Source organism: Carassius gibelio, chromosome A6 (assembly GCF_023724105.1).
Source record: "Carassius gibelio isolate Cgi1373 ecotype wild population from Czech Republic chromosome A6, carGib1.2-hapl.c, whole genome shotgun sequence".
In the NCBI taxonomy this organism is placed as follows: domain Eukaryota; kingdom Metazoa; phylum Chordata; class Actinopteri; order Cypriniformes; family Cyprinidae; genus Carassius; species Carassius gibelio.
Genome location: NC_068376.1, coordinates 29,724,111 through 29,750,108, shown reverse-complemented (window position 1 = coordinate 29,750,108; position 25,998 = coordinate 29,724,111). Strand labels below are relative to the sequence as shown.

At 37.1% G+C, this 25,998-nt stretch overlaps 2 protein-coding genes and 1 long non-coding RNA gene across 3 annotated transcripts; 1 reads left to right on the top strand and 2 right to left on the bottom strand.

Annotated features, from left to right (window-relative positions):
• The first annotated feature begins 1,216 nt into the window (after positions 1-1,216).
• LOC128016032 (1,25-dihydroxyvitamin D(3) 24-hydroxylase, mitochondrial) lies at positions 1,217-8,161 on the top strand. The gene is made up of 12 exons (XM_052600347.1): positions 1,217-1,670; positions 2,327-2,517; positions 2,600-2,693; positions 2,778-2,871; positions 2,953-3,044; positions 3,200-3,311; positions 4,429-4,574; positions 4,826-4,992; positions 6,238-6,316; positions 7,126-7,323; positions 7,417-7,528; positions 7,648-8,161. The coding sequence occupies exons 1-11, from the start codon at positions 1,428-1,430 to the stop codon at positions 7,525-7,527; spliced, it is 1,527 nt and encodes a 508-aa protein (XP_052456307.1). The 5' UTR covers positions 1,217-1,427; the 3' UTR covers position 7,528; positions 7,648-8,161.
• On the bottom strand, positions 1,488-14,995 carry LOC128016033 (uncharacterized). Its single transcript, XR_008184056.1, has 3 exons — positions 14,840-14,995; positions 2,336-2,475; positions 1,488-1,646 (listed from the first exon to the last, which is right to left on the bottom strand). It is a non-coding gene; the product is annotated as an uncharacterized LOC128016033 (long non-coding RNA).
• Positions 14,996-17,028: 2,033 nt separating this feature from the next.
• Positions 17,029-21,700, bottom strand: LOC128016031 (probable N-acetyltransferase camello). Its single transcript, XM_052600346.1, has 2 exons — positions 21,580-21,700; positions 17,029-17,818 (listed from the first exon to the last, which is right to left on the bottom strand). Exons 1-2 carry the CDS (start codon positions 21,593-21,595, stop codon positions 17,142-17,144), a joined length of 693 nt encoding a protein of 230 aa, XP_052456306.1. The 5' UTR covers positions 21,596-21,700; the 3' UTR covers positions 17,029-17,141.
• Positions 21,701-25,998: the final 4,298 nt, after the last annotated feature.

Here is a 25,998-nt window from a genome sequence, read left to right as displayed (position 1 = left end):
ACCAGAGGGGCTTGAGTTCATATTGGGTACTGGGCAACATGCTAACCCGGCTAATTTTATACCCAAAACTCACGATCATGGGTCATACGATACACACATTAACAACATGGTCCAGCTAAACAACCCGTACAGAAATGTGCAATGCTTAACGTACTTTGCAAACAGAATATGATAGTTAAAATGTATTTTACAAGCTGTTTTATATTCAATTATATGCAGCTGTTGTGTAGTGGAAGATAATTCACTTAGAAATATTTTTTTATTGATCTATAATTATTATGCATGCCAAATTCATGATATCATATTCATTGAATACTTAATATATATATATATATATATATATATATATATATATATATATATATATATATATATATATATATATATATATATATATAATTAATGTTTTAATTGCAACTTTAAACAAGAAGAAAAAAAATATAGTGTGAATATGCAATTTGGAAGTAAATATCGGACATGAAACTATTTTCACTCAGAAATTGCTAATAAAATTCACAAATAATTATAAAGAATTGGCAAGTAACATTAGATTCTGAATTACAAAAACTGAAACAATGTTTTCTTGTAAAACATATTCCAATAATCAATATTTTTTTTACAGTGAACTCACATGCAACTTGCATGTTCATGGACAAACATGCATGTTACATAACTATCCTGGTATTTTTATTAGGCAATACTTTGAAACCATAATACACAATTCAATGCAAAAAAAAAAAAAAAAAAACATTGCAGAAACATTTAGATATACACTTCTTTATATTATGCAATATTAATCAATCTAATCTTTGGATGCTTATGGACAAACATACAGCTTTCCTCATATATTTTTATTGACAATACTTTAAAAATGTAGTAAATGAATGTTATCTCAATGCAAAAAGCTTTTAGACGAGTTTCTTTTCAAAGACAAGTTCACTATGCAAGGTGCTGCACGTGCGCATAGCGATGCTTAATGATGATGATGTGTGAGATATCATCAATGCAATTCTACGTTGACATGTTCTTGAGCTCCATCGCAGATATTGTACAAACAACCGCGATTGCCGATCGCCTCTGTCCACGAGCGCGCACAGGAGATACTGAGCAAATATTTGCGCGTCGCGGCGTCGCGTGGTCTCAGTGTTTACTCAGAGAGAGGAGTTGAGGGCAGCTCAAAGCGAACCGCGTTACCTCCGTTATGTTTATTTATAAAGCGCGTTTGAGGGCACTTCCTCGGTCTATATGGGGTCATGCGGTCCTCACCAAAGCGGATCCATAAATGAATGGTGGGCTCGACTTCCACACACGATTCCTGATTGGTCGCCGCGTCCGACCGAGATAAACACAGCCGCTAGTATATATAGTGGCATTTAAGAGAAACTTCACGAACACTTTTACGCACGTCGTTTTACGCACTCGTCAAGATGAGAGCACATATCCAGAAAGGTCCTCAGATTCTGGAACTGCTGAAGAAGAAGTCTATCGGGCTTCAGCACTGCAAGCCCACATCCTCCGTGTGTGTGTTGGACTCGAAGGATGCTGCAGGGAGCGCGCAGCCCTGCGCGCACAGTCTCGACTCCATCCCTGGACCAACCAACTGGCCGCTGTTCGGAAGCCTCATCGAGCTGCTCCGGAAAGGAGGTCTTAAAAGACAACATGAGGCGTTGGTATGAACCTCTTTATTATTATACATTATGCAAAAAAAAAAAAAAAAAAAAAAAAAATCAACATACTAATTTAGTTTTTTAACTTTTTTTATTATATTATATTTTTTTCTATTTACAATTGAAAAAAAAACTACATTTATAATTACTTTAAAGTTTATTTCATAGTTAAATTTTGTTTGAAATACGGTATAGTATATAACAGTATGCCTTTATTTCATTTATTATTAAATTTATTCTTTTATTTGAATTCATGTTGGATTTTCATTTATATTTTTCTTATATATGCACTATACATTAACTTAGTTAATTTATAAATTAACTAAGTTAACAGAAGATTATTGAAACATTAATGTTTTATGGTTATTAAAATAAAATATAAATGCATGATTTTAGGCTTTTTAGTCATGGATTTCAGTCATGTAGGCTTTTCATTATACATGCACACCATTACATAACTTATAGTGAAATTTACAGCTTTAGTTTTTTTAATAAACAAATGCATGTATATATTTAAATTATATATATAGACAGAGTTAATTTAGCTTACCTCAAATTAGTTATTTTAGTGTCTTTTTTATTTTTTATTCATTCATTCATTCCTGTACATTTTTTCAGTTTTAAGGGTTTTTTCTCTGCTACTCTGTTTTCAATCTCAGATTAATTACCATAAGAAGTTTGGGAAGATCTTCCAGATGAAGCTGGGCTCTTTTGAATCGGTTCACATTGGGGCTCCGTGTTTATTGGAGGCTCTTTACAGGAAGGAGGGCAGCTATCCTCAGAGACTGGAGATCAAACCATGGAAAGCCTACAGAGACATGCGAGATGAAGCATATGGGCTGCTTATACTGTAAATATTATAGTTCAGTTATGCATGTGAGATTTATTGGTTATTTCATTATATTCTATAATCTAAACTAATGCATTTGCAGGGAAGGAAAAGACTGGCAGCGTGTGCGTAGCGCTTTCCAGCAGAAACTCATGAAACCAACTGAAGTCATGAAACTGGACGGGAAAATCAATGAAGTGAGTTCTGCTTGAGAAACATCAAGTATAATTCACATATATGCATAGATTATATGAATGACCACTTGTTGTCTTCATGAAAAGGTTTCAGCCGATCTGATAAAGAGGATCGGAAGAGCCCAAGTCGACGGGAAGATCGACGATTTGTATTTTGAACTGAACAAGTGGTCCTTTGAAAGTGAGTTTTCATGTCACAGTTGCAACATACTGACTTGGTATAATGAACTGCATTACATTTCTTTCTCTTTTGGTCTTTTAGCTATTTGTTATGTGCTTTATGACAAACGCTTTGGACTCTTGCAAGACAATGTCAGCCAGGAGGCCATGGATTTCATCACGTCAGTAAAAACGGTAAATCGACTATCTTTTTGAACCGATTGATAGTGCAAACAGTGAGTAACACACTAAGTGCATAAGCTTTATCTAAATCTCTTCTGATGCAATGCAAAGATGCAAAGTGTTTCATAGTTCAAAAACAGATCTACATGGTGTTTTCTCACTTTCAGATGATGAGCACCTTTGGGCTGATGATGGTGACGCCCGTGGAGCTCCACAAGACCTTCAATACGAAAACATGGCAAGATCACACAGCGGCCTGGGACCGTATTTTTAACACAGGTACTAAAGAGCGCCTTAATCAGTTGAAATGTGACCCATAAAGCATTCATTTCCAGTCAGGTGATGACACATGAATTTACGGCTTTCTGCACCAACGGTAGCAGATTGGGCTCACAGCAGGAAAGAGAGAGAGAGAGAGTAAACCATAGTAGTAAATGCAGTGACCTGCATTACAGTGCATGAGAATCCAGCCAAATATTTGTAGTAGCAGGAGCGGAGGGAGGGAGAGAGGGAGGAATGTTGATGTGAGACTGAATTACTCCCAGTATGTTATGCTGCTTTGGCTCCATTAACAGCAGCTCGCTCACAGCACCTGTCACACATTCACAAACACTTCACTTTCCCTGCAGCTAAACAACAGCAGCACGTGCTGTACCTGACTACAAGAACGGCATTCCCCACGTAGGCAATTAGCACAAAAGTGGTAACACCTTAACAGTTTTTAAGTTATTGAATAGAATAGTTACACTCGTGTACTTGGCAGATGCTTTCATCCAATATGCATTCAAGATATACACACGGAATGCTGAAAAAACAAAACAAAAATCTCTCTCTCTCTCTCTCTATATATATATGTGTGTGTGTGTGTGTGTGTGCGTGTGTGTGTGTGTGTGTGTGTGTGTGTGTGGAATTTTCTTTTTTTTTTAGATTTCAAACATTACTAATAATCAGAAATGTTTCTTGAGCAGTAAATCAGAACATTAGAATGATTTCTGAAGGACGACACTGAAGACTGCACTAATGATATGATGCTGAAAATTCAGCTTTGATCACAGAACTATATTATGTTTGTAAATATATTACAATAAAAAAAAAAACATTTACTTTAATTTGCAGTAATATTTCACAATCATACACCTTTTTACCATCTTTTTAATGAATTGCATTGGTGAGCAAATGAGACTTAATTTCAAAAACATATCAGATCAACCCCAATGGTAGTGTGTTTATATAAATAGAATGTATTTAAATAAAATTGTGCATTTATTGTTAAAAAACAAAAACAAAAAACAAACATTTATTTACTTCTATTTTCATAAAATACCACTCAAGATGTCATGTTTTAAAACTTTCAAAACGATCAAAAAACTAATCAAGTAATCCATCATTTTAACAGCAAAACTTTACATTGACAAGAATCTGAAGAAGCACTCAAACGGCAGCACAGGGAGCTTTCTCGGCGACATCTACCACCAGAACCACCTGACCAAGAAGGAGCTGTACGCCGCCACAACCGAACTCCAGGTCGGAGGAGTGGAGACGGTACGCACTTTCATGACCCCACACAAACCCACTTGTATTTCAGCAAGCTTGTTTTTGAGTCACACACGAGTGAGCTAAAAAAACATTTGATTTAACTCGTCTTTGTTCTGCTCTTATCCAGGCTTAGATTGAACAACACACAGCTTAGCTCAATCAAGCACATAAGTCAGAAGAATGAGGCAGGGCAGAAGTAGCGCGCATGTACAGTGTGGCCCGACTGACCATACAAACTTCTTGTTTTCCTCTTGCAGACCGCTAATACAATGTTGTGGGTTATTTTCAACCTTTCACGTAACCCCTGCGCCCAAGCTAAACTTCTGAAGGAGATCCAGGATGTGGTGCCTGCAGGAGAAACACCGTGTGCTGAGCACATCAAGAACATGCCTTACCTCAAAGCCTGCCTGAAGGAGTCCATGAGGTGGGAAAAATATACTAGATAGTAGAACAACTGAAATTAACTGGAACTAGGAAAAACATGGATCTTTAAGGATCTGTTTATTGAAAAGTTATTTGGGCATTGAAGATTCCATGAAGGATCTTTAACACAAATGGAATTTAAAAAAAGTAAAGGTTGCAAAGCATGTTTTGCATTGAGCAGTTATTAAAAGAACCATTATTTCTTTTGTGGAATGGAAAGGTTCCATGGATGTTGAAGGTTTTTCATGGAACCATCAATGCCAAATAAAGAACCTTTATTTTTAAAAGTGAAGAATCGTTCCATTCCAATAAATATTCTTTATAAACAGTTCTCAGGATAATTCAAATCTTCTTCAAGACTCTGAAAAATAAAGGTTCCAAAAGAATGTTTTCACGGATTTGTCATAGAAGAACCATTTTGGGTTCCCCAAATATCCTTTCACTGGACAATTGAAATAAATAAATAAATAAATAATCTAAAGAACCATTTTCTACCATAAACAACCTTTAGTGTCATGGATGTTGGAGGTTCTTCATTGAATCATCAATGCCAATATTATTATTTTTAAGAGATGGAAATTAGCGAGGAAAGTCAGGAAATTAGGGAAAATGGTTCTTTTAAGTCTCTCACACACACACACACACACACACACACACAAATATATATATATATATTGGAACCAATTATTCCATGAAAGAAACTTTAATGTATCTTTCATGTACCTTTTGGAACCTTCGAAGGTTCTTTAGATTCTTAAAAAATTTTAAGAACTGTTTGATGTAAAGAAACATTTTTGAGCAACTAAAACATTTTCATTTATTACACTGTTGCAAAATAAAACCCCTTTAGAGTGTCTCTGTATCAGCTGTAAAAAGTTCATATGAGGTGAATCATTTCTAATAGAATAGCACTGAATTAGGCTGGTCGTTCCCAGATCCAGTCAGCTGATATAATAGTCCAGACTGGAATCCGAAAGCGCATGGAAGCATGCTTACGCCTCATATGCTTTCATGTTTCAGGCGACAGTCATGCGTTACAGGAAGACACGGACATTAAAGCAGGATAATGCTGAAGCATGTGCTGGGAATGTTGATGGTGTATTTGTGGGATTATCTAGCCTTGACTTGCATTAGCAGCATAACGTGCCTCATACCTTTCAGCTTACGCGCTCATGCATGCAAAAAATAGGACATTTATAAGAATTCTTAAAAGTGTGAGGTTCATTGTTGTCTTTTTTCCCCGCAGAGTTTCACCGTCTGTGCCGTTCACCAGCCGTACCTTAGACAAAGACACCGTTCTGGGCGATTATACTCTGTCCAAAGGAGTGAGTATCTCATCATTAGACCTGCTCTCTACTGCCCCCATATGAACTCTGATTCAAAACCTATTGAGCAACCTCGAAGTCTGCTGTCCAACTGGCAGCTCCCTTCTCAGACAGCATCCTAACTGAAATAAGAGCGATTTCCAAAACTTAATTTGGCAGCAAAAAATGTTCCTCTCATGAAATAGATTCCAATAGAATTTAACGTATTTCAATTTTAGCAATGTGATACTATAAAAAATATATAGCATAAAATATAAAATAATTAAATAGTCAGTATTTAATTAGACACTGCTTTTGGTGTTTCTAAATTATATTTAGATAAAAAAAAATAAAAAAAAAATAATAAAAAATTATATATATATATAGTAATAAAAAGATATATAATATATAATATAAAAATATATAATATATATATTATATATGATATTTACAGTAATTAATAATAATAATATTAATTATGATTAATACACATTTTCATTATAAATGTATTTTAGAATATAATTATTAATATAACTTGCTGTATATAAGGAAAAAAAAAAAAATATATATATATATATATATATATATATATATATATATATATATATATATATATATATATATATAAATGAATATAATACACTGAAATAAATTTAACGTATAATATACAGTTATACCTAATATTAAACTCTCATTAGAATACCAAGTATAATATATTTGTGTGTTTTATCTTAAAAGTCTCACTAGATTTTGCAAAAGAGCCACAAGACTGTAACTAGGTTGTGTTTCGTTCATCACTTATTCATCGCTATTTCTCATGATGTTCCCAGACGGTCCTGATGATCAACACTCAGGCTATTGGTTTGAACGAGGAGTATTTTGACAACGGGAAGCAGTTCAGACCAGAGCGCTGGATTCAGGAGAAAAGCTCCATCAATCCTTTCGCACACGTGCCGTTTGGGGTCGGAAAGAGGATGTGCATCGGCCGGCGACTTGCTGAGCTTCAGATCCAACTCAGCCTCTGCTGGGTACGTTTGCTGGACAATGGAAGCTTACGCAATACTTCTAGGTCTTAATATGAGTAGATTGATGTCATTTTTCATACTCTTCATCATCTTCAGATACTACGTGACTATGAGATTGTGGCCACAGATCATGAGCCGGTGGACGCGCATCATTCAGGAACTCTGGTTCCCAGTCGAGAGCTTCCTGTGGCTTTTGTCCGACGATGAGGTATGAAAATTACTTCTCATTCAAAACCATAAGGATATTAGCAAAGATTTGATGCTCCTGTGTGCTTTCTAAAGCTCTTCTCCTTTGTGATTTGAAACCCTCTTTTTTATTCTTTGCAGATAATAACCTGAACTCCATATTAATGGATCGGACACATTGCGAGGCCTTTATACTGCTGCTAAACTATCGAATAAATCAAGCCTACACTTATACCTCAAACTATTATATTTAGTTTTATGATACTAGTAAATAATTCTTCTATTTATTACTATTAAAATGAGCTTAAATGAAATATTTAAGTTGTTCTCATAATAGCTGCTACCTATATATTACTATAGTAAATATATATTTTACTACAATGTTAAAATTGTTCTATGCAATATTATTTAGCACTGAAATCATTCCATGTACAGTATTATGTAAAATCTTTTTTTTCAATACAAAAAGTTGTACATACATAAATGTAACATTCTATTTATGTACTCATTAATAAATATGTGTAATATTTTTATTGTATGTCTGTATGAGTGATGAAAAAACAATGAGTGATTGTTGAAAAGAAAATCACGAGAGTCTAGAAATTCACTGGATATTGTTCACCACTTTTTTTCTTAATAAAACTTTTAAATGCAATACTGTGGTCTAGATGTTGTAATCATTCCATTCTATAGTGGTTTTACCATGGTTTTAATTTATATATATATATATATATATATATATTTGTGTGTGTGTGTGTGTGTGTGTATGTATATGTATAGCAGCACTATCATCAGAAATTAAGATACTACGACAAAGATATCGCTTTCTTCAGCAGACACTCAAACTCATGTTTTATTTATGAGATATATATATATATATATATATATATATATATATATATATATATATATATATATATATATATGAGCTGAAGAAGGAATGCTCTATCAGATGCAAGTAATCACACTCGCTCAGTCCATCTTTCTGTCATAATACTCGACTCTACATAGTACAGTGAACTTTTAATACAGTGATACAATAAGCTTACAATGAAGAAACTCAACATCCATTTGTTACTAATGTTCTAAAGTAAGGTTTTCTAATTATTAAGAGATCTTGAGATCAGCTGTTAAACCGTCAAACTGAGATTTGAATCCGTGGCGGAAGGAAGTCGTTCCATGCAAAAGAAGGTTTTTAAAGACACTCCATCGTTGTCTTTTTTTTATTTATTTTTTATGAGATGCATAAAAAGTTAAAGCTGCAGTTGGTAACTTTTGTAAAAATGTATTTTTTTTTTTACATATTTGTTAAACCTGCCATTGTGTCCTGACAGTAGAATATGAGACAGATAATCTGTGAAAAAATCAAGCTCCGTTGGCTCCTCCCAGTGTCCTATTGCCATTTGCAGAAATACATCGCTCCAGGTAAGAAACAACCAATCAGAGCTGAGGTCCGTAACTTTTTTTGTGTCCAAAGTATACAAAATGTATATAATAAGCGAGTACACCATGAATCCATTTTCCAAACCGTGTTTTTAGCCTGTCCTGAATCACTAGGGTGCACCTATAATAAGTGTTTATATTCGGACTATTTTAGATTGCTTCGGGGGTACCGCGGCGGAGTTACCCAGTACCTTTGTGATTCTTCATAGACATAAACAGAGAGAAGTAGTTCCGGCTACAATGTTCTTCCGCAAGACGCAAGCAGTTCTGTTTATTAACCGCTAGAGCGTCAAAGGTTCCCTACTGCAGCTTTAAGGAAACACTTTAGAATAGGGAACATATATCTCAACAAACTTCTAATTTGCTGCTTATTATTAGTCAGTAAGTAGTTGTTAGGGGTAGGATTTCAGCATCTAAAATATGTTTCATCCACACACAATAAGGCATTAATATGTGCTAATAACCTTTATAACTACTAATAATATAATAGTGATATGCATGCTAATAAGTAACTAGTTAATTTTAAGAATTGTTACCAAACTTAATCCAACACAAAATAGTGATTAAAGGACAACAAACGATGAGTGTCTTTAAATAAAGCATCTAATCAATATTTGAGATGTGGTCGCTATAGAATAAATGGAATAATTGGTGAAGGGCCTTTGAATTACAAGAAAAGAATTCAATGGCAATATTTAAAGTGTCATTTATTGCTATCAAAGCTGAATTTTCATCATCATTGATCCACACTTCAGTGTCACATGATCTTTAGAAATCGTTCTAATATGATGATTTGCAGCTCAAGAAACGTTTATTTTTATTTTTTAATTTTCTTTCTTTTTTTTTCTTTTTTTTCTTCTTCTTTTTTTTTTTTTTTTTTTTTTTTTTTTTGATTAAACAAAAATCTGTGTTTTTTTTTATTTTATTTTTACAATCTTACCCCAAAGTTTTGAATGGTAATGTGACACACCGATAATAAGAAATGTTTCTTTTATTTATTTATTTTTTTTTTTTTTTCTTCTGTATCTATCATCTTATTCTGTAAGGTAAAATATATATTATATATGTAAGCAAGGTAATTAAAAACAACATTTCAACATTTAAATCAATATGTTTTTGTTGTTGTTGTTTCCCAGTAAGTATAATGTTTGCGCTCTGTGTGAGGTGTTGACCCGTTCTCAGGGGTTTATGGGGTGTTTGGGTTAATTGGCCACTCTGAGCCTGTCAGCTGACACTGGATTGACACAGATTCAGTAATGTCATCATGTTCTGGTATTTCACAAGCTATGAACCTGATGTTTTGACAGAAAGGCACACAAAAACACTGCCAAGTGATATAACAGCAAATACTGTAACTTTAACCCCAGTTTCTCAACGTCCCTTTGCTTTGGCCTGATGCCAGTGTCGTTCACCTCGTGTCATGTAGGTTTAGAGCAAAAACAAACTCACTACACCAATAAAGCAATGCAATAAAGCCAAATGCCTGATTGCCGCCAGTGTTTATAGTAGTATAAGAAAACCGCAACTAAAGTCAAGCAGTGACTGAATCATCCAAACCTAACGTTTATTTCTTTTTCTGACTTGATCTATACTGTAAGTGTGATGGAATGGCATTACTGTAATTAAGTTGTCATGTTCTTGCCTTATTAGTTTTTCTGTGAGTTATTGTAGGATGTGTTTATCCCATAGTAGAGCTGCTTACGCAAGATTGGATTCCTGTTTGATCAATGGCAAACTAAAACTACACGTTCAACACTGAGATTATTAAAATCCTGAGATTGGCATAAATTCCAGTTCACCTACAGTATATGATGAAAAATACAGAATTCAAATACGCTGCATTAATCAACAACTCTTGAGTTTTTTGTACAAATAAATAATAATAATAATAATAATAATAATAATAATAATAATACTGATAATATATAATTTTAACATACATTCAGAATTTTGTTTATATATTAATTTAACATACATTCATGTAATATTTAAAGATATATTTATATATATATATAAATTAAATTGAATTAAATTAAATTAAATTAATGCATTTAACAGATGCTTTTATCCAAGCGACTTTTTACCTATCATGTAGATATATGAATTTTTATTAATAATTAATTCATAATAATTAATAATAATAATTAACTTTATAACATTATTTTAAATTTAGTTTTCATTTAACTGTAGATGACAGTAGAATTGGAAATTTGAGATTGTATTTTCCTGCCTTTTTTACTGTATTTTTAATCAAATAAATGCAGAATACAGAAGAGACTTCATTCAAAAACATACTGACTCCAAACTTTGAATGGTATCATAAATTACTATAACCTTTACACACACACACACACAAGCTGAATGAAATTAGTTTAACCTGTAGAAACATTAAACATACCAACCTATATCCATGTTTTATATGTATTATCAGCGGCCTCCTTATCATCCGTGTTGTTTTACTGTATACAACTGCAATCAATGTGGTCTTTACTCAGAGGCGGATCTCTGTACGAGCAGGCCATTACTACATCTAGTAGTAGGAGAAGTGTTCAAAACCATTGTGTATTTGGTTTATTCTACTATATGGTGAATTAAGATCAATCTTTCTACTTTCAGTGTCAAAAATGATCCTGTAGCCTTGAAATCATCACTGCTCTTGGAGAAACCTAATACTTTCAAATGCTTTCTGACAGGTGTGATTTTTTTTTTGTAAAATCATTGTGAGACTGTAAAATATCAATATGTAGCTTTAAAAAAGATTTTTCTGATGTGATACGATGACTTATGATGTAACAAAACGTAATGTTTTGAGGAAGTGTAAAAGGAACATCTCTTATATTGTATTAAAACTGCTGTAACAAAGTTTTCATGAAATGATGTGCAAAAACATATTCAAGTATAGGAAAACCACTAAATGCATTACAATGCATTATTCACAGGTACCAAATTATCTAACATGCAATTTGGATAGAAAATATCCCTCTGATCCACATGAGGTCTTGTAAGCTAATAGCGCAGCAATGGATATTTTTAAGTTGGATGCCGCCCTCTAGTGTCTGTCTAGAAGCAGTACAACAGTAGAGCGTCTATTGTAGAAGCCATGTTACTTTTACTAAAGCACACTTTAACATGATATAACTTTAAAATATGTAATATATCCTATTATGTATATATTTATATATATTTGATATGTTAATGAGGAAGCGTTAATATAAGTTATACATAAGGTAATATATTATTCTAATATGATTATTTTATGTCTAAATTCTAAATACAAATACATTTCTGATATGACTTAATATTATGATTGGCATAAAACAAACAAAATAATTCACATTCTCAAGGATAAAGGGGGGGGGGGGGGGTGAAATACTATTTCATGCATACTGAGTTTTTTACACTGTTTAAGAGTTGGATTCCCATGCTAAACATGGACAAAGTTTCAAAAATTAAGTTGTACGTTTCTGGTTTGTCACATGTTTCGGAAAGTTTTTTTCGAGTATGGCTCTGTGTGACGTTAGATGGAGCGGAATTTCCTTATATGGGTCCTGAGGCACGTCTGCCGGAAGAGCGCGCTCCCGTATAGCAGAGCACTGAGAGCACAACAGACTTCACTGATCAGAGCGAGAGCGTCGCCAAATGTCACAAAAGGAGTGTGTTTTTGGTTGCCAGGGCAAGACAACCCTGCACAGATTACCAAAGAAAAAAAAACATTAAGGGACCAGTGGATGGAGTTTATTTTTACAGAGCATCAACGGAGTTGTGCAAGTGTTTGTTCCCTGCATTTCGAAGATGCTTGTTTTACAAACAAGGCCCAGTTTGACGACGGATTTGCACATCGTTTATTTCTTAAGGATAATGCAGTCCCAACGAAAAAGGGTCAGGATCGTGTGTTGGAACCGCATGCGGTGAGTAAAACTGCTTCAAATATCTCTGTGTTGTTAACTTAGCTATCAGTGAGTAAGCACATCAAGCAAACAACATGCGATGTTGGCATCAAACTGCACTTTCCACATATGTACAGCTTAAAAAAAAAAAGACGACATAAAGTGGAACTTAGTCATTTTCCAAAACCGCTAAGCAAATATATACAGTTTCAGTACATACCACATAGAGACGTCGTTGCTGATGCTGCTCTTGTTAAATTTCAGCCTCTGGATCTGATTCTGGATCATAAATAAACGGCTGAATGTGACTGTTAGCCATGGTTTGTTTTGGATGTTTTTTTCCTCACGGTAATGTCACAGCTTCCAAATGCTCTCAACGCAAAAGCCTATTCGCGCTCGTGATTCTTTAGCTCCGCCCACAAGTCACGCCTCCAGCCGGTCGTGTTTTTCCGCGAAAAAATCGGTACAGACTATCATTCTCTTATGAATATAATAAAACTAAAAACTTTTTGGAGTTATGAAGGATGCAGTACTACTCTATAGGTACTCAAGATTAACAGGATATTGAGTAAAAACGAGCATTTCACCCCCCCATTAAAGATTAAATGGAGAAAAAAAAAAAAAGATTGCACAGCCATCAGTTAGGTGGAGATATGCACTAAGCAGGTAAACAACTAATGGACAAAAGAAGAAGAAAGAAACAGCTTGGCATGCTTTTTCTTAGCGTCCGTTTCTATAGTGACTCGTCGATTCGTCGCTCTGTTGAGAAAGTCTTCTTGAGTCTTAATCAGGAACATACTCTGAGTTGAATGAACTTACTCCCGGACGGGAGTTTTTGGAAATACATACCTTGAGTCAGCAAGGTTTGGGGTTAATCAACCGAGAGTTCACGGTTCAATTCACGGTAAGTTAACCCTGCTTTCTGGAATACACCCCAGGCATTTCTGTCATTGTACAGTGGATAACTTTCTTAATTTACTGATATTCATTTATTTTTAAATAAATGTGATTTCCAGTGTACTATAAATCACATTTATAAGTGCATTTTTCTTTGTTAATGTCTGTTCTGTGTCAATTTTCGAATACACATTTTTTTTTATTTTTTGAAGGAAGTCTCACCAAGGCTGCATTTATTTGATGAATACAATAGAAATTGTAATATTGCGACATATTATTAATATTTAAAATATCTGTAATTTATTCATGTGGTCACAGCTGTGTTTTCACCATCATTACTCCAGTCTTCAGCGTCACATGAACCTTCAGAAATCATTCTGATATTATGATTTGGTCCTTGGTTATTATTGGCATTCTATTATTGATAATGTTTTTTTTTTTTACTTAATATGTTTGTATTAAAATATATATTAATAACAACAGAGATTTATGAATAATCATGTCACACTGAAGACATCAATGCAGCCTTGGTGAGCATAAGAAACTTATTTCAAAGAAACCTTCATCTAGGTTGTTCATTTAAATGAACTGAAATGATGCACTGGAAAATGAAATAACTTAAAGGTCCTGTTTTACGCGCTTTTTTTGAAGCTTTGATTGTGTTTACAGTGTGCAATATAACATGTGTTCATGTTTTGAGTGTAAAAAAACACAATATTTTTAATATCTGTACACCGCTGTTTTCACTGCCATAAAAACGGGCTGATGACTTCCTTATTCTATGAAGCCTCTCCTTCAGAAAAACGTAACGAGTTCTGATTGTGCCACCGGTTCCTGTGTTGTGATTCGACATCAGCTTACAGCACGCTGCCCTCCTGGAAACGCTAGTTTTGGAGTAGTTTTGAGAAGCAAGTGGGCAGGAGCGTGTGCTGGAGATGTATTTATAGTCACAGGAGCGTTTTTACTGACGAGATGCGCATGAAAATCGCATTCGTTTTTTTGCACAATCCTAACATCTAGTTAACAAAGCTAAACAGTGTTGCCCTTTGAGTAAAAAGTTACAGAAACTGTTAAACGCACCAAATTAAATAATAAAATACACTTACCGGTTGTGGTCCATAAACAACACCTTCTCCAGACAAAGAGGGAACTGCTCCATCTTTCAAGAATAATCTTTGTGCGAATCCGGCATTAAACTGATTGAGAAAGTTGTCCTCAGCAAGCTGTCCTCAGCAAAATTTGCTGAAAATAGTTTTACATGTTTATTATAATTTTCCGGAACCGAGTTCTAAATAACTATATAATTGAAATGCTAAATAGATGCTATAATAGTCTATCATGATCGTTTTCAATACTCGCAATTCCAACTCCTGACTCACTACAGTGATTTTGACGGAACAAGATGGTTTTATACTGCCAAGGGCGTGGTAGCTCGTAGCAAGGGGCGTGGTGAGCTGGAAACTGCTTACGTCACCTGCCACCGCTTACGTCACTTGCCACCGCAACATCCAATAGGAAAAATCAACTGCAGTAGCCACCGTTCAACCTGAAGAGGGCAGCACTCAGACGTTTTTACACCATATATTGTAGAATTAAAACACTTTATAATCAAATGTCAAAAAAGTTACTCGAATCAATGAACAGCTCTAATAAAGCCCCATTCTTATAGATCATTAACTAAAAAAAGTTGGTTTAGGATTTAGTTACTCTTTAAACATAAATTGTAACCATTAATCTCCAAGTACAGTGTCCCTGGGAAGCCCAAACAAAGATGATTGGACTCGTTTCAAACGACATGGAGACAAACAAAAATCAGCTCTTCCTTCTTCTCCGTCGGAGCGCAACAAGGCCACGCCCCCTTTTTGTGAATTCATGTGGGCGTAGGTTAGTCAAAAAACTGTTTTAGTGACGTCATTAATGCAGGAACTAGAGAGATGTAGTCCAAACGGGTCGTTTTTTGTAGGCGAATTCTGTTAAATCAAATATCTCGCTTGGCATTGAACTTTGAGCTTTAGCATTTTACAGATCTTAATTACACTCTAACAACAACATTACACACTAACTAAAGTTTAAAACATAGAATCACGTAGAAGGGGACCTTTAAATAATCAAATTTAGTAATAATGCACAGATACGTATTAGAGCTGGGCGATTTTATCGATTCTGTGATATAAATTGTTTTTTTTTTTCAAAGAAAGTATAGATTTTTTGTATTGATACATACGTCCCATTATAAATCCCACATGTTTACCCCCATTCGCATTGCAGGAAGAGCGATTTGGTCAGCCAGCCGCTAGTGTTGCTGTAGAGCAAGTTCCCCGTACTAACTTTACACAGATGCAGACGTCTTCCTGTTTACCAAGTCAGACCGAGGATATTCAGAGAATGGCGGCGAATATAAATCCGGCACCTGCCTGCTTAAAAGCAGATGTGTGGGAGCACTTTGGTTTTAAAAAAAAAAAGAAGGAAAGCAATGACTTGGATAAAAGCATCGCAGTTTGTAAGCTATGTGGCACTAACGTTAAATATTCCAGCAATACGACAAATTTACGAGCGCACCTAAAACGTTACCACCTGGACAAGTTTATTCTTACCGAGGACCCAAAGCAGCAGTGGCCGCGTGACCCAAAACAAACTACGCTGGACACCGATGGCGGTTGTTCCCACAAGTTTCCATCTGCTTCACCAGAAAATTACAGAGTCCATTGCCTACTTTATTTGTCAGGATTTGAGCACGTATTCAGTGGAAACCCCCGGCTTTAGGCGCATGGTGATTGCGATGGAGCCCCGCTATCCTATTCCAACCCGCGAACACCTCACCAAGGTTTGCATTCCCGGACTGTACACTCAGACAAGGGCACACGTTAAAGTTGCAAATTGCAATGTTGCACTTTATTTACTTTTCAAAGGCTTGTAAGCTACAATTTGCACTGTTTCAATAAATGGAACTAATTTTCTCAACACATGTTTGATTAACTTTGTTCAGCATTTAATATACAAGCTGTCTGATGTTTTTTGAGTTTTCATTTCAAATAATTCAATCCAAGTAAATGAAACAGTCACAAGATGTAACCAAAATCACTCAGTCCCCTTTAAATCTACCAGAAAATGATGTAAGTGTATCGAATTATATAGAATCGTATTGAATTATATCAGATCATTGGCTGAATATCGTGATATGTATCGTAACGTATCGTGAGATTAGTGTATCGCTACAGCCCTAATACGTATTGCATGCAATAAATAAAAACTGCAACCAAATGTCAAAAGTGAAAAATCTTTAATCAATTTTTGTTACATTTATAAAGTGCAATATATAAGCTATGATTATGAAAGAAAAACAGTACATCAGTCAGAACTATTAAACTCATGTTCTGGCATTTAAGCCTTTAGATGAGAAGCTAATGATCAAATGTTCTTCTCCATGTTCAAAAATGTGGCTCTAGTCATCCAGATCATCCACTTGGGAGACTCAGACTGAGTATGAACCAGGACCAGTTTAAAACCCAGCCTAAAGTACAACGCCACGGCTGCTTTCTGTGTAGACGTTGTGGAAAGTTTGATTTTTGTGAAACGGCGTTCCCTACAGAAGTCTTCAGCTGTTTTGGCCAGCTGTAAACCGAGACCAGAACGGCGACAGCTGGATGAAACAACCATCCGGTAAAGCTCTCCATACTTTTGTCCTTTTTCACTTTTACCTTCCACAGCCACCATCCCCAAAACCTGAGGCCGGCCGTGTATCTCAGCCTCAGCAACCCAGAAGCAGTTATCTGGATTACTGAGGTAGTAACCCGGGACGTCCCGCATGTCCGTGTTCAGTCTCGCCCGAACGTAGCCGGTGTAGAACTCAAAGCAGCAGAAGTACACAAGGCCTATCCAGGCTCCTCCAGACACCAGGGCCAGAACGACAGACTGTCCACCCATCACATATGCACCGATGTAAAAGAAAAGGCTTACAGTGATGTAAAGCGGACGGGTCATGGCATAAATGAATGCAGGATTGATGTGCTCCATTAATCCCTCCCGGAAAACAGTTTCCACAGTCTCCCGGTCGGAGGGCTGATACCGCCGGATCACAGCATGCACTGGTGGATTGTAAAGAGGAATACAAATAGAAATGGATAGGCGAAAATCATTAAAATAGAAAATTATTGAAAACAAAATAAACTGTAATCTCCACACATTATTGTATATAATGTATATGGCCATCACAATAATCTATCTTTTATATATACATAATGGAAAAGGAGGCGGCGTGTCCACATGCAGCAGCTTCTCTCTGTCCCGACAGAACAGTGTTTTCGTGTTTTTTGTCTTGTGAGTCGGAGTGTTTTTGTACGTCGTCATTGCGTCTACCTGTCTGTAAGTGCGCATACAGTCATGAGTTTCTGCTCAATGTTGGCAGAACTGCATTTTTACAGTTAAACTGCTGCGGGATCTCGGTCTGCTACGGAGGCCTACACCATCACCGACCCCCACACTCCCACAGCGGAGGCACCACAAGCGGTGTGAGAAGAAGCAGAAGAGGGGTAAGCGCGGAGGTATCCCACACAAGCCATCTATCCCCACCATCGTACTGGCTAACGTACGCTCGTTGGACAATAAACTTGACTACATTCGATTACTATGTTCTCAGAGGACTGTAAGAGACTGTTTTGTTTTTGTGTTCACGGAAACATGGCTTAGCAACAGCGTTCCAGACGGTGCTATTCAGCTCGACCAGCTGACGTGCTATTGAGGGGACAGAGCTCTCGTCGTGGGAGGGAAAACCTGCGGCGGCGGGCTTTGTTTTTACATTAATGACGCATAGTGCCGCGATACTGTTGTGATCTGCAAACACTGCTCACCCCTGGTGGAGTTTATGATTATTAAGTGCCAGCCGTTCTATCTGCCTAGGGAATATACTACTATACTGCTAATTTCGGTTTACATTCCCCCGATTAACAGCATCAGGAATGACGCACTTAATGAACTGTACAAGCACATCAGTGAGCAGCAGAGAGCACACCCCGATGCTTTTCTCATCATAGCTGGGGATTACAACCATGCTGACTTAAAGAGTGTGTTTCCAAAAATACACCAACACATTAACTTTCCAACACAAGGTAATAACAGTTCAGACTTTGTTTACACCAAACAGAGAGGAGCTTACAAAGCCCTCCCCCTCTCCCACCTCGGAGCCTCAGATCACATCACTGTCATGCTAATGCCTGCATACAGACTGTTCGTTAAAGTCGCCAAATAAGTTCACAAACAGATTAAAGTGTGGCCAGAAGGATCATCAGAGGTTCTTCAAGACTGCTTCAACACAACTAACTGGGACATGTTTAAGCAGGCTGCCACATGCAATAACACCACTGACCTCCAAGAGTACTCAGAGACTGTCACTGCCTACATCAACAAGTGTATTGAAGATGTAACAGTCACAAAAACTATCACTGTCCGGGCCAATCAGAAGCCGTGGATGACAGGGGAAGTCTACAGACTACTGAAGACACGGAACGCTGCCTTCAGAGCTGGAGATGAGGTGGGCCTGAGAACAGCCAGGGCCAACCTGTCCCGCGGCATCAGAGAGGCTAAGAGACAGCACTCCAGGAGGATAGCCCATCAATTCAGCGACAGTAGAGACACTAGGAACATGTGGCAGGGAATACAGACCATTACGGACTACAAGCCCCCACCACGGACCTGTGACAACAACATCTCTCTGCTGAACGAGCTGAACACCTTCTTTGCTCGCTTTGAGCAACAAAACAGCATCACTGCGCAGAAGACTCCACCCCATTCCCGGTGACGAGGTGATGACGCTGACCCCAAACAGCGTGAAGAGATCCTTCAGCAGGATCAATGCATGCAAAGCTCCGGGTCCTGACAACATCCCTGGGCGTGTACTGAGAGACTCTGCAGCAGAACTCACTGAGGTCTTCACAGACATTTTCAACTTCTCACTGAGTCAGGCTGTTGTTCCCACATGTTTCAAAACTACCACCATCATTCCAGTTCCGAAGAAGCCATCTCCATCCTGCTTCAATGACTACCGTCCTGTTGCACTTACTCCCATTCTCATGAAGTGCTTTAAACGGCTAGTCATGCACCACATCAAGTCTGCCCTCCCCCTATCCTGGACCCCTTCCAGTTTGCATATCGGTCCAACCAGTCGACCGATGATGCCATCGCCACTGCCATCCACTCAGCACTCACACATCTGGACAAAAAGGACTCATATGTCAGAATGCTGTTCACAGACTTCATTCAACTCAATCATCCCTCAACAGCTCATTTACAAACTGGTCCAGCTGGGGCTCAACACTTCGCTGTGCAACTGGCTGTTGGTCTTTCTGACTGGAAGACCTCAGGCAGTATGGTTCGGCAGCAAACACATCCAGCACCATCACACTGAACACTGGGCCCCCCAAGGGTGTGTGCTGAGCCCCCTCCTCTTCACTCTGCTGACCAACAACTGCATGCCACACAACTCTAACCTCGTTATTAAGTTTGTGGATGATACGACTGTGGCGGGTCTCATTATCAACAAAGATGAGACAAACTACAGGAACGAGGTGAGCCACCTGGCCGCATGGTCCAGTGACAACAATCTCTCTCTGAACGAGGAGAAGAAGAAAGAGATTGTTGTTGACTTCAGGAGAGTGCACACTCAGCACGTTCCTCTGACCATCAATGGTGCGACTGTGGAGAGAGTGAGCAGCACCAAGTTCCTGGGTGTGCATACCACAGAGGACCTCTCCTGGACAGACAACACCGCAGCACTGGCCAAGAAATCACAACAGCGTCTCTACTTCCTCCGCAAACTGAGGAGAGCCAGAGCCCCGCCCCCCATCATGTAAACCTTCTACAGAGGCACCATCGAGAGCATCCTGACGAGCTGCATCACTGTGTGGTATGGTGCCTCCAACGTGTCCTTCCGAAAGACTCTGCAACGTATACTGAGAGCAGCTGAGAAGATCATTGGTGTCTCTCTCCCCTCTCTCCAGGACTTTTACGGAACCTGTCTCACTTGCAAAGCCCTCTGCAACGCAGGTGATCCCACTCACCCGTCTCACAGCTTCTTCGGTCTGCTGCCATCAGGGAGGAAACTGTGGAGTCTCCAGTCCAGGACCAGTAGACTGAAGGACAGCTTCATCCACCAGTCTGTTAGGAAGCTAAACTCCCTCCTGAACTTGCCCCCCTCCCCTCTTCTGCACCAACCTCATTCACCATGGAACTGACGTCATTCCACTACCTCATCAGTCAGTTAAATAAAAGAATTGTTCTTGAGCCATCTGTCACTTAATCAGACTAAATAAGCTTTTTTTTGCACTAAAAATCTTTTATCTGCACTGTTGTTCACTTCATTGATTTGCACTCTATCTGCCATGTGCCTTGCACTGCTTTATTTAACTTCATTTTTAATTTTATTATATGTCTTTTTTACATTCCCTTATTGTATAGTTGTATCTACATTTTATATTTGATCTAGATTTTTAGGCTCTACTGTTAATGTTATCTGTATGCACCGGGGGTCTGAGAGTAACACAATTTCGATTCTCTGTATGTATGTACTGTACATTTGGAAGAATTGACAATAAAGCAGACTTGACTTGACTTGACTATACTGTACCACTTCTGAATCCCTAAAGAACAACATCAAAACATGCATGTGAGTAAATTATCAAAGAATTTAAACTTTTTGGTGAAACTAAAAAGCATAAATTAGAATGTTTGCATGTGTCAGTGAAAGTCTAGATAGATAGATAGATAGACACGTTCTGTTTGTGTCTGATAGATAGATAGATAGATAGATAGAGAGAGAGAGAGAGAGAGAGAGAGAGAAATGTTAGCTACTTACTGTTTGATTTGGTCATTAGTATCCTTTATTTCCAGTCAATGGTCTGTTCGTGTCTGCAGTGCACTGTTGGTCGATCACATGATGCGTGTATTAAATCACGTTATCAGCGGTTCAAAGGTCACGGACATTCTTGAATCAGATCGGAGAATTTACACACTTCAATTTGAGTTCACAGTTTCCGTATACAGAAATGTCCTGAACATAGATAAAGACAATAAAGACAAAATAAAAGTTTTTGTTTGTATAATATATGTGTGTGTGTTCTGTGTATTACGTATATGTAAATACACACACATACAGTAGATATCTTATCAAAATATTTACATGTATTTACATTCATATAAATTATATATAAATATATTTAATATATAAACATTTAATATGTTAATATAATACTATGTTTAATGTAATATATAAACATAACCTAAAGGTCCCGTTCTTCGTGATCCCATGTTGTAAACTTTAGTTAGTGTGTAATGTTGTTGTTTGAGTATAAATAATAACTGTTAAATTTTAAAGCTCAAAGTTCAATGCCAAGCGAGATATCTTATTTAACAGAATTCGCCCAGAAAAAATGACCCGTGTGGACTACATCCCTCTAGTTCCTGCAGGAATGACGTCACTAAAACAGTTTTTTGACTAACCTCCGTCCACAAGGGGGGCGTGGCCTTGTTGCGCTCTGACGGAGAAGAGAAAGAGCTGCGTTTGTGTTTGTCGCCATGTCGTCGAAACGCTGTTATTTTCATCTCGGAGTCCAATCACCTTTGTTTGGGCTTCCCAGGGACGCTGTACTTGGAGATTCATGGTTACAATTTATGTTTAAAGAGTAACTAAACCCTAAACCAACTTTTTTTTAGTTAATGATCTATAAGAATGGGGCTTTATTAGAGCTGTTCATTGATTCGAGTAACTTTTTTGACATTTGATTATAAAGTTTTTTAATTCTACAATATATGGTGTAAAAACGTCTGAGTGCTGCCCTCTTCAGGTTGAACGGTGGCTACTGCAGTTGATTTTTCCTATTGGATGTTGCGGTGGCAAGTGACGTAAGCGGTGGCAGGTGACGTAAGCAGTTTCCAGCTCACCACGCCCCTTGCTACGAGCTACCACGCCCTTGGCAGTATAAAACCATCTTGTTCCGTCAAAATCACTGTAGTGAGTCAGGAGTTGGAATTGCGAGTATTGAAAACGATCATGATAGACTATTATAGCATCTATTTAGCATTTCAATTATATAGTTATTTAGATCTTCAAGATAGCATAGATTTATCTGTATTTAACACAGTGGTCAGGATGGTACGTAGGTGTTTTGCTGGTTGTGACAGCACTGCTGGACTGCATAGTTTTCCAGCAGACTTTAAAATTAGGCGCCAGTGATTGCATGCACTTGGCCTGGAAGACCGTTAGTTCCCTCCTAGAGCTGGAGTGTGCAAACTGCATTTTACACGGGATTGCTTCTCAAACACAATGGAGGTGGAAATGGGCTTCTCCACACAGCTCGCGCTGAGTTAAGACCGCAGTTTGACCCAATTGCTCGAATTGATATGAACAGACACCTCGACACCCTCCACTTCAGGTGAAGGTAGGTGAGAAAAGTCCTCTACTTCAAATGATCGCTCTGTTGCAAAGCTACTTGCGTCATTACAGTCACTCTCCATTTTAGCGTCTCTGACAGCAGCTGTCAATCAATCCGTCACTGCGGGTCTCGTTCACACCACTCTCGCCAAGCCCCGCCCTCGGTTCGTCCCCTCTATCTCCGCTGTGATCTGCCCACTTTTCAGCATTTTTCAAATATTATCAGTGGGTGGAGTCAGGCTCTGACCAGGAGTTTAGTTACCCTTTAACTTAGTTCCCGAAAATTATAATCCACATGTAAAACTATGTGCAGCACATTTTGCTGAGGACAGCAATCTTCCTCAATCTCAATCAGTTTAATGCCGGATTCGCACAAAGATTATTCCTGAAAGATGGAGCAGTTCCCTCTTTGTCTGGAGAAGGCGTTGTTTATGGGTCACAACCAATAAGTGTATTTTATTATTTAAGTTGGTGCGTTTAACAGTTTCTGTAACTTATTACACAAAGGGCAACGCTGTTTAGCTTGGTTAAATAGATGTTAGGGCTGTGCAAAAAAATCAAATGCGATTTTCATGCGCATCTATTCAGTGATTATAAGTACATCTCCAGCAGTTTTCAAAACAAATCCTGCCCACTCATCTCTGCTATTATTAGCGCCACCTAGCGTCAGTGAACCATTACTGATGAGATTCACTTCACTACATTTTTTAAGTGATGTGATGAAAGGGAAAGTGATGTGAAATACAGCCAAGGATGGTGACCGATACTCAGAATTTGTGTTCTGCATTTATACAGCGTTATTTTTTAGTCAAAAGTTATGAGCGTGTAAGACATGCTCACGAGCACATTACGTTATTTCACACGCACAAAAATGAACCTTCAGCTGGCATGATAAAACAAATTCAACAACCGAGAGGTGTAAAAGTAGCTGCAAGCGAGCGCCTGGCATACTCTCATAGGTTAACTCTGCTTGTAAAGAGGAATCCTGCTCGTGCACAGCGGGCTTCTGTGTCTGGCGATCAGCATCACAAGTGTTGACTAAGGCGTTAGCTACAGAACGAATAGGCTAGCTTGTTGCCCAAAGATATGTAACGTTAATATTAACTTACTATACTTTTATACGTGCAGAGACATTTTATGTATATTAGAAGACTCATTCTAATTCATTCCCACTCTTCTTCGGTGGTAACTTAACCCAACTTAACCCAACTCCGTGCTTCCTGTAATGAGAGCTGTCAATCAAGGTACAAGGATGTCCCTGTGTGAAAGTGACCAATCATAAGAGGGTAAGTGCCCTCCTTGGTTTCCTCCACCAAATTGTCAAAAGTCATGTAGACTTGAGGGAGCAGAAATCAGCTGAGCGAGCAGAAATCAGCTGAGCGAGCAGAAATCCACTGCGCGAGCAAAACAGCACTCCATGAGCAGGAGCCCGCTGCACAAGCAGAGTTAACCTATGAGAGTATGCCAGGCGCTCGATCACAGCTACATGTACACCTCTTGGTTGTTGAATTTATGCGTGAGTATTTTTAACATGCAAGCTGAAGGTTCATTTTTTGCGCTTGTAAAATAACAATGTGCTCGTGAGCATGTCTTACACGCTCTTAACCTTTGACTAAAAAATAACGGCATACATTTAACCCATCCAAAGTGCACACACACACACGCACACAGTTGGAATGGTTTTTATTCTGTACAAACTGTATAACTCCACACACCTGGAGCAGTGGACAGCCATTTATGCTGCAGCACCCGAGGAGCAGTTGTGGGTTCAGAGCCTCGTAACGGTTTGAGTTAAAAATCTTTGTTTGTGTTCTACTGAAGATACAAAGTCACCTACATCTTGGATGCCCTGGGGATAAACAGAAAAACATCAATTTTTGAGGTCAACAATCCCTTTAATTCAGCTTGCCACAATTTAAGACCTTAAAATTACTTAAATCTGAGCACAAAGTCTTAAATTCATAAATTTGTGTCATTAAATAATGCATGCATTGTTTATGCATTGTTTTCCCATACAAATATCGGTAACACTTTAGAATAATGGTCCATTAGTTAATGTCAGTTAATTCATTAATTAACGAACAAACAATGAACACAACATTTATTATTGTATTTATTCATCTTTTTTAATGTTAGTTAATGAAAATACAGTTATTCATTGTTCGTTCATTCTTATTCACAGAACATTAATTAATGTTAACAAGCACAACTTTTTATTTAAATAATGCATTATTAAATGTTGAAATTAACATCAACTAAGATTAATAAATGCTGTAGAAGGATTGTTCTTGCTTAGATCATGTTAACTAAAGTAGTTAACTAGCATTGACTAATGGACCATTATTCTTAAGTGTTACCCAAATGCCCTTAAATCAAGATGCATTTACTTTATATTCAAATGTAAAATTAAGTCTTGAGAAAAATGAGCAAAATTAAAACAAGAATTAACATCTGTCAATAGGATATAAAACCAGTGTCCATTTTATTTAAGTGTACATTTGGTTCTTGTTTTAAGCGTAAACTTAAAAAGCTTTGTAATAATAATAATAATAATCATAATAATAATAATAATAGTAATAATAATAATCATAATATATAATTTTAACATACATTCATAATTTTTTTATATATTAATTTAACAAACATTCACATATAAAATATATATATGATTTTTATTAGTTAGATTTTTATTAATAATTAATAATAATTTATAATCATAGATAATTAAGTAAAAAAAAATTATAACATCATTTTAAATTTAGTTTTAATTTAAATGTAGATGACAGTAGAATTGGAAATTTGAGATTATATTTTCCTGCTCCGAAATACATTTTGAAAAATAAT

Bases quoted from the DNA above. Each gene is read 5' to 3' on its own strand.
- LOC128016032 (XM_052600347.1), top strand. From the start codon at position 1,428: ATGAGAGCACATATCCAGAAAGGTCCTCAGATTCTGGAACTGCTGAAG. The intron at 1,671-2,326 runs GTATGAACCTCT...TTTCAATCTCAG, and splicing joins AAAGACAACATGAGGCGTTG to ATTAATTACCATAAGAAGTT. The intron at 6,317-7,125 runs GTGAGTATCTCA...TGATGTTCCCAG, and splicing joins ATTATACTCTGTCCAAAGGA to ACGGTCCTGATGATCAACAC.